General features: G+C 44.8%; 2 protein-coding genes and 1 long non-coding RNA gene across 9 annotated transcripts in view; 2 read left to right on the top strand and 1 right to left on the bottom strand.

The window, feature by feature from the left end:
* Positions 1-5,864, top strand: part of cracd (capping protein inhibiting regulator of actin dynamics) — a 28,268-nt gene extending 22,404 nt beyond the window's left edge. For 5 of the 6 annotated variants that reach the window (XM_082524006.1, XM_082524005.1, XM_082524002.1 and 2 more), the window contains 4 exons: positions 26-2,588; positions 3,143-3,333; positions 3,425-3,587; positions 3,835-5,863. In XM_082524006.1, the coding sequence (XP_082380132.1) occupies positions 26-2,588; positions 3,143-3,333; positions 3,425-3,587; positions 3,835-3,995 (3,078 nt within the window). In that variant the 3' untranslated portion in view covers positions 3,996-5,863. Of the gene's footprint in view, positions 1-25; positions 2,589-3,142; positions 3,334-3,424; positions 3,588-3,834 lie in introns of all 6 variants that reach the window. The other variant, XM_082524003.1, reaches the window with a different exon arrangement.
* Positions 5,865-6,174: 310 nt separating this feature from the next.
* Positions 6,175-13,565, bottom strand: aasdh (aminoadipate-semialdehyde dehydrogenase). Its single transcript, XM_082524008.1, has 14 exons — positions 13,157-13,565; positions 12,156-12,276; positions 11,099-11,382; positions 10,824-11,016; positions 10,506-10,747; positions 10,308-10,414; positions 10,050-10,222; positions 8,934-9,270; positions 8,725-8,837; positions 7,932-8,631; positions 7,671-7,834; positions 7,425-7,550; positions 6,884-7,015; positions 6,175-6,637 (listed from the first exon to the last, which is right to left on the bottom strand). Exons 1-14 carry the CDS (start codon positions 13,465-13,467, stop codon positions 6,242-6,244), a joined length of 3,399 nt encoding a protein of 1,132 aa, XP_082380134.1. The 5' UTR covers positions 13,468-13,565; the 3' UTR covers positions 6,175-6,241.
* Positions 9,205-13,143, top strand: LOC309700474. 2 transcript variants are annotated; one of them, XR_014274677.1, is made up of 3 exons: positions 9,205-9,327; positions 12,162-12,300; positions 12,428-13,143. It is a non-coding gene; the product is annotated as an uncharacterized lncRNA (long non-coding RNA). The 2 variants fall into 2 exon arrangements; XR_014274678.1 differs by having other exon boundaries at positions 12,417-13,143.
* Positions 13,566-13,612: the final 47 nt, after the last annotated feature.

Below are 13,612 nucleotides of genomic sequence, written 5' to 3'. Positions count from 1 at the left end.
CACTACTTGGACTTTTGCATTCCAGGACCTCCAAGAGGTATCCATTCCTGGTTTGGTCCAAGATGACCTCGAAGCAGCTGGCATCTCCACAGACGACCAGCGTAGAGCGTCTGTTGAGTCCCCTGAAAGCTTCAAGAAACAAAGACTCCATGAGGAGGAAAGACAGGAGGCGAGGAGGATGAGAGAGCTTGAGGAGCTGAGGTTCAGACAGGAGGAAGAAGAGAGGAAGAGGAGAGCAGAGGAGCTGAGGCTGCGTGAACTGGAGGAGGAGAGATATCGTATGCAACAGCAGGAAGAGGAGGCAAGGAGGCTGCGCGAGGAGGCAGACAAAAAGAGAATGGAGGAGGAGGAAAGGAGGATCAGAGAGGAAGAGGAAGCAAGGAGACTGCTAGAGGAGGCAGAGAAAAAGAGAATAGAGGAGGAGGAGGAAAGGAGGATCAGAGAAGAAGAGGAGGCAAGGAGGCTGCTAAAGGAGGCAGAAAGAAGGAGAATGGAGGAGGAAAGGAGGATCAGAGAGGAGGAGGAACGGAGGTTCAGAGAAGAAGAGGAAAGGAGGATCAGGGAGGAGGAGGAAAAGAGGATCAGAGAGGAGGAGGAAAGAAGGCAAGAGGAAGAGCGCATGAGAAGGCTGGAGGAGGAAAGGAGGATGCGAGAAGAGGAGGAGCGTCGGCAGAGGGAAGAAGAGGAAGAAAGGAGACGACTAGAAGAACAATGGAGGAAAGAGGAAGAGGACAGGAAGAGGCAAGAGAAGGAGGAAAGGAGGAAACATGAGGAAGAGGCAAGGAGGCAGCAGGAGCTTGAGGCTGAGAGGAGGAGGAAGCTGGTAGAAGAAGAGGAAAGAAAGAAAGAGGAGGAAGCAGAGAAACTGAGGTTGTGGGAAATGGAAGAAAAGAAGAAAAAGGTAGCAGAGGAGAAGAGGAAAAAGGAGGAAGAGGAGCAAAGAAGGATGTCATTGGAGGAGGCTGATGGGAAGTTTGATCCACAAGAGATGAAGAGAAGAGCTGAAGAGCTACGCTGGAGGGAGATGGAGGAGAGACAGAGGCCATTTACTTTTAAAGTGTCCTCTGGTGAGAAACAGATTCTCTTCCAGAAGGTCAATCTGACGCCTGTTACGCCGGCCTCCAGCCACCAGAGCGCTGCTGTCGCTTATCAAAGAGATGGAGCAAAGGCTTCCTCCTCTGAAGGACCAGACTCCCCCAACCTGCCAGCATCTCCATATGTCCCCCATACAGCTATCCTAGTGACAGGCGCCCAGCTATGTGGGACAGCTGTCAATTTAGACCAGATCAAAGACACCGCCTGCAAGTCCCTGCTGGGTTTGGGAGAGGATAGAAAGGCCCAAGGAACACCGCCAACAAAGAGCAAGACTTCCCCAGAACGCAAGTCTGGAAAAACCAAATCACTCAATGAGTCTGTGCTCTCTACCGATCAGTCCAGTGCAGCTGTCCTGGCAGAATGGGCAAGCATCAGATCAAAGATATTCAAGGGGGTAGAAGAGGGGAAGTACGACGAGTACCCAGAGCCGAGCAGGAGCCAGTCTCAGTCCAGCGCTGAAGAACAGCCTCTGTTTGCCCACACGAACCTCAGGAAGACCATGTCTGCTAGCGCCAAGTTCTCCATCACCCCTGCAAGGAAGAAGTTTGGAGATTCAAATAGGAACTCTGAGGTGTTTGGTGCAGAAGATAAGGAAGCAGGAGAGGAGGTTGCTCCACCTGGAAGCCCCACTGTAGCCTCTCCTTCTCCATCAAGTAAACCTCAGAACAGGACAAGTAAAAGTGTCCGCATCATAGAAAGAGGGTCAGATGAGTGTATGTTTGCCAAAGACCTTCCTTCTTTCCTCGTTCCCAGTTCTGAAATTCAATCTGAAGAGGCAGAGTCGAAGAGCAGGGTTCAGAGTGAAACAGAGACATCTGAAAGCAGAGTGGAGGGAGAGGAGCAGGGCCAGGACAGTGAGGAGAAGCCTTCTCCTTTTGGCATAAAGCTGAGGAGGACCAACTACTCTCTGCGTTTTCACAGCGAGCAGTCCACAGAGAAAAAGAAGAAGCGCTACAGTGCTGGGGACAGCTTTGATGGCGTCCCCTCGCCTCTTACCCCCATTGAGCCAGACTCTGATGCCTCTTCTGTCTTTTCTGACAAATCAAGCCCCACGTCACCTCAGAAAGAAGGCGCGGTCAGCAAGTATTTACATGCATCTGCCTCTCCTGCATTCCCCCGGGGTAAACTGACTAAGTCTACCAGTCCGACTCCACACAGTGAGGGTGAGAAAGTGTTTTCCAAGCCACCGCTCTACCGCAGACCAGTGACATCACCTAAGCCTACAGGTGCAGCCCCAACACCTCCCCCATCACCACTACCTAAGGTAGCTCATGAGTCTCCCAGTGATGATTCAGTGGAGAGTACAATGGGTGTGGATTCATCCATCCAGGAGCAAGCCGGAAGGAGTGAGGAACCTTCAGCCCTGCTGCACAAGAGCAGCCAAAGTCATGTCCAAGGGGAAGAAGAGCCCAAGGAGAAGAGGTCATTCTTCCCCTCCATTAACATACCCTGGAGGGAAAAGGCAGACAGAAAGACAGAACTCATCAGGAAAGGTCAGCATCTTTGTTAGTTAGCTGAAATTATCACGTGAAATAACGAGCTTTAGATGAACCTGTAAGCTTATCTTGATACTTTTAGACAAAACTGTGTAAGCTGCTTCATCCCCAAGCATCTCCAGACCGTAGCTTCCTATTTAAGTAAAGAGACATAAGCAACAATCTTCTCATCTACATAATGCAAATCCATTTGATTTGCCAATACCTTGGCAACATTTACTGCTTAAAAGGATGTTCCATACCTAAATCAAATTACCATTTATCCATCTAGATTGTTTTGGCATGAGTTGGTGATATTGGCAGTAGAGATGTCTGCCTTCCCGTGAATATACTGGGACTAAATGATAAATCCGCAAGCAATTATGTGAATAGTTTTTATGTAAATGGCTATTTTCTTTCTACTAACCTACACGCATTGTCGGACAGAAAGAAAAAAAGGTCCTGTGGAAAAATTTGGAATATGATTTTGAGATGAATGTTTTGTTAAATTAAAAATAGTGTTTTGTAGTATCAAAGCTTTCCAACAACATCTATCGTGTGTTCATCTGCAGAAAAACCATCCCTACAGAGCAGGCACTCACTGGACAGTGCGAGGGTCCAGGAGAAGGAGGCTGGACCTTTGTGGATCACACTGGCTCTTCAGAAGCAGAAAGGCTTCAGGGAGCAGCAGCAGAACCGGGAGGAGCGTCGTAGCCAAAGAGAGGCCAAGCTGGCAGAAAAACAAGCTAAAGAGCGAGACAGTGTATGCCCCACAGATAAACGTTTACACACTTTCTCGTGATCTCCGTAACATACTGTCCATCTTCTGAATGGATCCCAAATCTCTTTTGCAGGTTACACTGGTGAGCCCCACAGACAGCAAAGGAAGTGGAAGCACCAGTCCTTCTTCTAAACCTCAGACGCCAGAGGAGCCCAAGAGACCAGAGAGCCTCCTGGGAAAATTTGAACGCCGGGAGCACCTAAAGAAGGCCAACACTCTACCGAGCTCTGTCACTGGTAAAATTGTCATATATCGTAGTAAAGTGAATATACTAAGTAGCTATTAGCGTCACAAACAACAGGATGAGCTCTTTTTCTGCGATTTCTGGTTATTCTGATTACAGTTGCTGTTATTAGTCAGGCAAATTTCTTTATTTCCAGAAGCTCTTCTTCAAAATTAATCTGTTTTTTTAAAATGAGTTTAATAATGGGATATAGAAAGCAAACAGATTAGTAACACATTTTTACATGTTTGTTGTTGCAGTTGAGATTGCAGACTCTACACCGTCGCCACCTGCTGTCAAAGAGGTGTCAAAGCGCTTCCCCTCCAGTGACTCTCCGCAGGTTTCCACAGAGCCGGCCTGGCTTGCTCTGGCCAAACGAAAGGCCAAAGCCTGGAGCGACTGTCCTCAGATCATCAAATAACACCTCAAACCACCAGCTACACACGACACTCCGGCCTGCATCAAGAGTGTACACTGCCCACAGACTCTGAAACACTTGGAGTGTCACCATTAACTGTCCCCCCCCTCTGAGAACTCCACCTCTCACTTCTCACAATGAAAACTCTTCCCGACTGTGAAACCAGTAAAGCTCTCCATCTCCTCCTAACCCCCCCACATACACTGGCTGGTACTATTATCATGTTAAAGTGCGCTTCACATTCACTTAATCCGATACAGCCACACAGATATAAACAATTGATGCGAGCATGCACATACTGTATAAAAACATAAATTATATGTCTCTTAAACTCCTGCAGCCAATCGCAACCATGGTTGGCCACTGCAATAGCCAACCTTTTTCTTTTTTTTTTAATTGTGTAGCCAACTGTGTCACCATGGTTGTAAATAAATCATTTGCTCAACACAATATAACACTTCTTTATTATAGAGGTGAAGCTCTGATCTATGACAGTGTTTAATCAACAGAGGATAACTGTCTGAATCATGTTTTAAGGGCTACCAGTTTAAACTCAGCACGAACCTGCTTCTGGAAGTGTTACAGGCATCCCCTCTGTCCTTTTTGGCGTTATTTATGTAAAGCAGCAGCTCTCCCTCTCCTGTGTCTTTTCTCTGAGCCTTGTTTTTCATCTACAAGAGATGCCTTTTTTTTATCAACACATACTGGAAAATCTTAGCTTAACAATTCTCACTGTGCCCGTGACGACTGTGATAGCTGTCCAAGGAGCTATTGTACAATTTTGCCATGATTTAAAAAGAAAAGAAACATGGTGGGTGCACCTAAACACAGCACTGAAGACCACAAGTGTTACTGGGCATTTATGGTGAACCTGCACCTCATCCTCACAGCTGTGTGCCGATGTAATTTGGATTTTTTATTTTTAGGCTTTGCTTATTGGAGACAGATGTGACACCTCCTAGCTGTAGACCTACGACTCTTATAGCTGTCCTCCTGTAACACGCTCGTCTTAGTAGGCTTGCGCCATCACTTTCTCTTAAATGTGATATGATCCTACATAATGTAAACATTTCCTCTATGAAGAAAAAAAAAACTTGATTCTTATTTCCTGCCACTCACTTAATGATCTGTATCTATGTAAGTATGTACTGTATGTAAGTGAAAGGCATTGCCGGAGGTTCGGTCAAAAAGAGGGCCCTAAAAGAGGTGGACTCACTGTCATTTTGTTTCTAACTTTGGTCGTGCACAATAGTGTAGTGTACGCAGTGTTGTATGTAACAAAAAATGTTTGGTATTATTTGCACTTTTTTGTCCCACTTACAGATATGAAAAAAAAGATACAAAATGTTATGAATAATGTAAATTAAATACTGATGTCTGAACCACAGAACTGCCGTCTCATACTGTTCAAAATCACGAAGGGGAAAGTACTATGCTCATTACAAACTCCATATTTCTATTCTTGAAGTGGCTTTACATGATTCATAATTCAAATTAATCAGTTTACCTTACTGCTAAGTCTCGGTGCAGCCCTTGAGTTCATATTTGAATGAAACAAGCTGTTTTAGCTCGCTTCCTTCTCTGTTTTACATTATTCTAATTGGGACATAATCTAAAAATGGTTTTGATATACTTTTGGTAAACTATATCATCAAAAGTATTCACTCACCCATCCAAACCACTGAATTCGGGTGTTTCGATTACTTCCATGGCTACAGGTGCATAAAGCATGGTGCACAGAGGCCTGACCTCCACCCAACAGAACATCTTTGGGATGAATCAGAGTGGACACTGTGAGCTAGGGCTTCTCCTCCAACATTTATATGCATGTGAAGGCAGATGAGCAAATACTTTTGGCAATATAGTGTATGTTCACTAGATTTGTCCCAGTGTAAGTGTAACCCAGTGACCTGCGACGTGCAGTAATCAGCACAGCTGTTTCCATTTACAGCTCTGTGTGTTTTGGCGGGCCCCAACACCACCCTGGTTTAAACGGAAAGTGGGTGGGGCAGAGTGCATGCCTGAGATGGTCACATCAGGGATGTGGACTCCCTTTGAAATTATAAAGATTGATGAGTTCTAAAAAAATGCCTCAACTAAGCTTGTAATGTGTAACAAGACATATGGATCTCAGAAAACAAGTAGAATTGACTTAAAAATCCTATTTCCCAAAACACCTCACTTCACTGACAAACAAGTTGTGTTTATTGTTTTTTTTTAAAAAAGGTACAAAAATAAAATATATCCTTCTACGTTTCCTCTTTTACACTCAGGCTCAGACAATACACATAGTCATTACGACATCCGACTAGGAGTGACCTTTCCCACACCACCGGGGATGAAAACAGCTCCCCGGGAAAGGTATGCGAGGCCAACATCCGTCCGTCTTTTCCATCCAGGATCCAGACTGTGCCGTCAGTGGAGGCCAGGCCCACCAGTGAACCCCTTTTTCCCACAGCTGAGCCGTCAAACACAAATGGGGTGGAGTACACCTTGCCTGTCGTCTGAAAAGTCCAAACCAAAGAGCCATCTGCACAATTCAAACAGTACAGGCAACCGTCATGTGATCCACACAGAAGTCTCTGCTGGTCTGACGTGATGCATGGAGAGGAGAAAACTGGACCCTTTGTTAGAAACTGCCACAGCTGCAAATACACACAAGGGTCATACAGTTATGAATTACACAGAGGATTCAGAAAATAGCCAGGCCCCTTCCCCCCTTTTCACCATACGAGTACATTTGAATGTTGTCGTAATGAATGGTTGTGACTTTAATGTAAAAAAAACCAAAAAAAAAACCCCAAACCCCCGAAATCGCTCAAATCTTCAGCAAATCAGGTTTTGTATATATAGTAACTGGAAAATATTATAACAAAAAGTGAGCTCCTTACAAGTTTCCCTGTGTTGCTGAAGCAGCAGATGTGTCCATCAACCGAGCCGATCACAATGTGCTCAGAGAAGCAGTTTGGTGAGGAGAAGAAAGGAGTGTCTCTGCAGTAAGACCACAAGACATCTCCACTGTCCTGGGAAAGAGAAACACACGTGAGACATGTAGGGCCATCACTCTTATTATTCTCCTTTTTTAATGTTTTATAGTCAGTAGCAAATTTCTCTTTTGAGACAAATGTGCACATAAGGGAAAGAGGAAGGCTACAGAGAAAGTTCATGAATGTAGTGAAAATGGACATGCAGAGGGTTGACGTGACAGAGGAGGATGCTAGCGATAGTGTGAGATGGAGACAGATGATCTGCATGGCGACTCCTAAAGGGAACAGCTGAAAGATGAAGAGCTTTCTCATTTTAAACGTTAAACTAACACCCTCAAAGTCATCATAGAAATATTTTTACAAAAATTTGTGATTCAAACAGACTCGTGCCTCTTCCTTTCTTATTTCCACTTGTGCACCAAATGGCAAAACGACCTTCACTTACGATGCTGAGACAGAGCAGGCGTCCTCCCAGTGAAGCCGCGTACACCTGACGGCGTGACGCGTGAAGACGTGGAGAAGAAAACACAGCTCCTCCACCACAGTGACACTTCCAAACACACTTCTGAACCTGAAAACAGAAAATAGAGTGTCTGCTTCAAACACGTGAGACAGGTATCGAGTGCAACCATCAATCTGTGACTTTTCTGAATCATTCGAGTCCTTGTGTCTCTTTGCATCGAGCACTCACCTCTGAGTTTAGGGCGTAAACGTACCCATCGTGTGAGCCCACTACCACCAGACCAGTGAGAGGATCCACAGCAGGACAGCTCTTCACAGCATCTCCCGTCTCAAACACCCACTGTGTCTTTCCAGTTTCAGTGCATAAAAAATACACACAGCCGTCATAACATCCTGTGAAAGAACCCCCCCCCCCCCCAAAAAAAAAGATATAGAAATATAAAGTAATAAAACCTCCTGAACATTAGGTATTCACAAAGCTGACACTTACCTATTACAACAAGGGCGCCACAGTGAGACACGGCAGCAGAGGCCTCGATTCTGTCTCCAAGAACTCGCTCCCACATTAGGTTTCCGGTGGCGACGTCTAAAGCCTGGATCCTGTGGGAGTGTGAGCCGATAAACACTGTTGCTTTGAACAAATCTGACCTGTGCTCAGCTCTGTTTTGTACTAGAAGCACCGGGGAGGCGTCCACACATCTGCCTGTGTCTGAGGACCAGCTCAGACTGAGGCCCAAATCAGCTTCTCCACAAGACTCCCTTTCTCCGAGGAGTTGATTCTGCACGGTTTTATCATCTTCTGTATATCTGATGTTCATCTCTATCACCTCGCCCCCTCTTCTTATGACTTTCACAGCCTGTTTCTCCACCTGCAGACTCTCAGCTGCTGTCCAGTCTTTGCGCACTCTCTTTTCTAGTACCTGAGACGTGGATTCGACGTGCCGTCTCTTGGCCTGAGACGGCGTTGACTGGCTGTTCTCATGCTCCAAGATTCCTCTTGCTCTGGCAACATGATTCACGATGTCAGAGAAGGTCCCATCAAGTATAACCTCCAGGAGCTCTGGTGAGGTCACTCCCACAGCAGTGAGGATGTCTTCACAGAGACGCAGAGCCTTCAGAGAATCTCCTCCACTGAACAGGAACTTGGACTTCTCGTCAACGGTAACATCTACAGCAAGATTTAAAGTATCCTGTTGATAGATAGTTTAAAAGAGAATGAACATAAGGAGACAACGGTTTATTTAAATTTAGAGCATGAATGTTGTCATCAAAAATGAAAATACCCGCCACAGAGTCTGAAGAATTTGCCTCAGTTCACTGCGATTTCTCTGTGAAGACTCTAAACACTGTCTCTGTTTTTCATAAACTCGGACTAATGCCTCCATGTTGACTTTGCCTATCAAAAAACGACAGTTAGAAAGGTGAATGGATAAAGTGGTGAATGAATTAGCTGCTGTTTCTCCTCAGCAGTGACAGCGTGTCTAAAGCTCACCGTGAGCAGTCAGGCATAAAGCCGGGACGAGCACCAGCGTGTCAGGAACGCTGTGAGCAGGCAGCAGCAGAGACAACTGGCTCAGAATGAGCTTCTTCAGATCTCCGTCTGCACCGCCTGACTCCTCCAGGGGGGGGTTGACAGAAGAGGGTAGGTTCTCAGCATGCTCACCAAAAGCACAAGCAGAGGGAATTTGTTCTGCACGTTGCTGTACAGATGCGGAGGTGGAAGCTGCCTTCTGGTGTCCAGATGTGGATGCCACGACAAAGGCGAGAAGTCGAAATCCTTGGTGCAGACCCACAGTGCAGGCTTCCACCTGAGGGAGACTCAGCAGGACCTGCAGGAGGGGAGATGTAAATCAAAATCATAAAGGTGTTAAAAAGATGTTGAAAAGGTATTTTGTTTACAAAGAATTAATGAAAAGTATCCACATTAAAGTACAGCATTAAGAAAAGGTGCCACCAGTTTAAAAACGCAATTATTAATCAGCTAAAACTGCTTTTCTCTTGTTTGCTCTTTTTTTCTTATTGCTGTGTGTATGTGACAATAAATTGAAAAAATAGTCTTTCATTATTTTTAGTAACAGTGAATCTGAGTGAGGAAACTGGTTCATAACAGAGACACCAGATTTCTTTAGGGTGGGGGTTAAGGATTCAAATCTTTCCTTTAATTTACCACAATCAGTACATCAGCTTTGCCTTCAGTATGTTAAAAAAAAGGATCCAGTTGAAGTGGCTCGAGAAACTGACTAAGGCGCCTCCCAGTTGAGGTATTCCAGGCATGTTCTAACAAGAACAGGCCCTGGAGCAGACCCAGGCCAGGCAGAGAGATTATATTTCTTGGCTAGCTCGGAAACACGTTGCTACAACTCTGACTGAGCTTGGGGAGGGTATTCTGGGGAGGTGGTCAAGCTCATCCCTCAGAAACCAAGGTTTGGGCTTCTCTGCTGACACTGTGACCTGGATAAGACGTAAAAGTTGTTGGATGTTAAAAGCACGAGTGATGTGTGTTCCTTCATGTGTCAGTCTTGGTCTAACATGAGGCTAAGCCAGTGGACTTATTTCTTTTTTGAATCAATCACGTGACTTATAATTCATACATCAGAAAACATCTTACTTGCTGCAGGCTGTCTAAGTTCACTCGTTTTCCATTGCGTTTGATCAGTCGGTCTCTCCGTCCCAGGTAGTGCAGCTGTCCATCTTTAACATTCACCCAGTCTCCTGTAGCCCTCATCGTCCCAGGGACAACAGTGTCTTCATCATCCAAGAGACACACTCGGTCCTCTCCACCTGCACAAACGATCATATGAATTCATGAGGTTTTTCTTCATCTCAATGTGATTAATTTGCAGAGAACTCACAGTGTTTTTCCTACCTATGAAGATCTGTCCTTCACCCTCTGAAACAACACAGCCATGTTCATCTCTGACTTCCACCACTGTGCCCATCAGAGGAGTCCCGAGAGGCACAGAAGACACCGTGCTGTGAGATGTTTGTAATGTTAGATAACTCCTACATCTGTAGGACAAACTTGTAGAAGTCATGAACATTTTAAAACGGGGGGTCCACTCACAGGTTACTTGACCGCAGCAGAGACTCTGGTATTCTGTAACAGCTGGCCCAGCAGGAAACCTCAGTGATCCCGTAGATGTTGTAGATTTTGGTTTTATTGTCCTCATGTCTCCAGCTCTCCAGCAGAGCGGGCGACGGGCAGGCTTCTCCACCCAGAGCCAACACCCGCAGTGAAGAGCCGCACGACAGCACGTCCTGTTTTAGAATACGATGGCCGAAGCGCAACAGCAGAGTGGGCGTGACCTGTGACAACAGTGAAAATGAAGCATTGCACAAACAAGGAATACTGCCTCACAAACACAACTGGCTCTACACTTGCCTGGAGGACAGTTGTCTTGTGATCGTTGAACAACAGTTCAGCTAGTCGATTGGGCATTTTCTTAATCACATTAGGGACAATGAGGAGTTGAGCCCCAGATGATAAGGCGAGAAAAATATCCACTACTGAGGGATCAAAGGTTAAAGGTGAGGCGAGGAAAACCACATCATCCGGCCTCATCTGAAACAAAGATCTGAGCAGAAAGAGAAGGGATTTGTCTTGGACTGAAAATGCCACTCTACAACAGGCAAAGGCATAAATGATTCCTTACTGACCTGAGATGCAGTATGTTGGGAAGTATACACCTGTGTGGTACCCTGACAGTCTTTGGAAAGCCTGTTGTTCCCGATGTGTGCAGCACATACGCCAACTCCCTGCGCCCAGCGTCGTCTTGCTCCACAGCTGAACCGCTGAGATCATTTACTGATGAAGTTTGTCCTGCTCCTCGTTCACGCTGGGCGACTCGCAGCGGCTCGATGTGAATCAGAGTCAGTTTGAACTTGAGCAGCTCCACACAAACTTCCACAGTTACGTGTTTGATGAGAGCTGCCTGAAATTGCTTTAAGTTGAAAAAAACAATAGCAATATAAATATTCACAAAAAAACACAATTCATTAACAAAGAATTTACAAAGGTGTTCTGATATTGCATTAAAAAAAACCTCTTAATATTACAGACGAGTCATCTGTAGGAAACATACACTTGGAATATTTTTTGTTACTGCACAGGAGGGGATCTTGAATTGGGTTTTGTAAAGAAAAATTCAACCCAAACACCCCAAAATCCACAGTCATCTGGCTAGTAAGATGTTCTCAGGTTACGTAGCTGGATTAATTAATTAGAATCTTGGGTTGGCTATTGCACAGATTGTTATACTAGATGGACAGAATCAGACAGAATCAAAGTCCCACTGTGGAGCCCTTGTTGTAATATTTCAGTGTCAGCTTTGTGAATATCTAATTTTATCATTATTTTATATTTCCATGTCTTTTGGGGTGGGGTTCTTTCTCAGGATGTCTCCATGGCTGTGTGTATTTTTATGTACTAAATCTGGAAAGACAAAGGTGGCTGTTGGCCTTAATAAATAAATAAGACCATGGCCTTTCTCGTGTGTTTTCATCGTCTGGATGGTTTAACCTTTTAACCCTCTCAAGGCAGGCGTTGCAGATTTGCAACAGTTAAAAACTAAAAACCTGATTACCCCACATACATATTTTTTATGAGTTTTTTTTTACTCTTTTACTCCGAGGGTTAAGTGAGGCCTGAGTATTACATTTGCAAAATTACTCACAGCTGTTGTATTAATGCTGATAAAATATGACAAAATTCAACCTGCAGGAGGTCGGTCTGTACAGCACAGTACTTGAGGCCACATTGGTTCATGACTCTGGCAGAGAGGAGTCCAGGAGATTCTGGGTCCAGTGGGACGTAAGCAGCAGAGGATTGCAAGATCCTGACAAACAAAGCAGAGTCATTTGTGAGTTATGATTTGTTATAGAGCAGTGAGGCACATGCAGCCATAACACACAAGAAGCACATAGGCACTGACAAATATTAAAATAATGAGAAGTTCTGAATATGACAGCTCTTCAGCTCTGTTCTAGGATGCCCTCTGGACCCAGTGGAGGTGGTGAATGATAGGAGAATGGTGGCTAAGCTGTCATCCCTGCTGGACAACATCTCCCACCCCATGCAGACTCTGACAGCACTGAGCAACTCCTTCAGTGGCAGGATGCGGCACCCACGATGTGGGACGGAGAGATTTGCAGGTCTTTCCTCCCCACTGCTGTCAGACACCACAACAAAGACTTCCAACTGACCAAACACACGCATGTGCAATAGCAATAAAACTAAGTGCAATACTCTTTTCTGACATCGTTGTATTATACTCAGTTGCATATAGCATTTGTTTTATTTTATTCTTTATTTTTAATTTTATTCTATTCTATTGTGTACAGTATCTTATCTTATTCTATTCCAGTGTTTTCTAAGTTTTGCTATGTAACTTTGCACTGTCCACTTTCTGCTGTAACAAAACAAACTTTCCACATGTGGGACAACTAAAGGTTATCTTATCTTGTCACCTGCAAATTCTACTCTACTACATCCTTGAATCTTATGTGTACTCTCTTTTATTAACATGCATTGTACCTGTCACATAAATAAGAATTCACTGTATATATTTTGATATAAATTATCGTAGCTTGGAATGACAACTTTCCTTTTTGTGGGTTTTTTTTTTTTTGTTGCCTCAATTTCCGTCTCCTTGATTCTGATCACTAATATCGCCCATAAATAAATTACAGAGGTCGATCTCTAATGTTTGCACTCACCCCAAAATCCAGACAGGTACAAACAAATCATCTCTGCAGTAAAGCCCGATCACCCCGCTCCTAGGAGAACAGTTATTTTGCAAAGCACGAGAGAATTCATCGGCGAGTTGAACCAGGTCTCTGTAGGTGAGGGACGCCGATGGTTTTCCGGACACCGAGTGTGTCACAGCCAGCCTGTCGGCGTGCAGGGAGGCAGCGGCGGCGACCAGCTCCTGCAGCGTCCGAGCAGACATGTTGAGAAGCCCTTTAGTGACCAAATGCTCATCTTCTGTCGGTGTACATTCTGGCAAAACCCGAAAATTTTTAAACATTCAAGTGTTGCTAATTTCAGAAGAAGCTGGATTTGTTTACAAGCACATTTGTCGAGGATTGATGACGCGGATTTTACAGTAAGCAATGAACGGTTATTTCAAATGCTCGTCTCAAAGCTCGGCCATAACAACAATTTGTCCTTAA

The sequence above is a fragment of the Aulonocara stuartgranti genome (assembly GCF_965226115.1).
Source record: "Aulonocara stuartgranti genome assembly, chromosome: 23".
In the NCBI taxonomy this organism is placed as follows: Eukaryota; Metazoa; Chordata; class Actinopteri; order Cichliformes; family Cichlidae; genus Aulonocara; species Aulonocara stuartgranti.
Note: the sequence above shows the minus strand (reverse complement) of the source record. Positions and strands in the feature narration are given on the sequence as shown.

What these genes read in the sequence shown, in the direction of transcription:
- aasdh (XM_082524008.1), bottom strand. Translation starts at nt 13,467, where the DNA reads ATGTTTAAAAATTTTCGGGTTTTGCCAGAATGTACACCGACAGAAGAT. An exon ending in TACAGACCGACCTCCTGCAG is followed by an intron (nt 11,383 to 12,155) that starts GTTGAATTTTGT and finishes TTCAACTTAAAG; the next exon opens with CAATTTCAGGCAGCTCTCAT. An exon ending in TGAAGGACAGATCTTCATAG is followed by an intron (nt 10,223 to 10,307) that starts GTAGGAAAAACA and finishes TCGTTTGTGCAG; the next exon opens with GTGGAGAGGACCGAGTGTGT.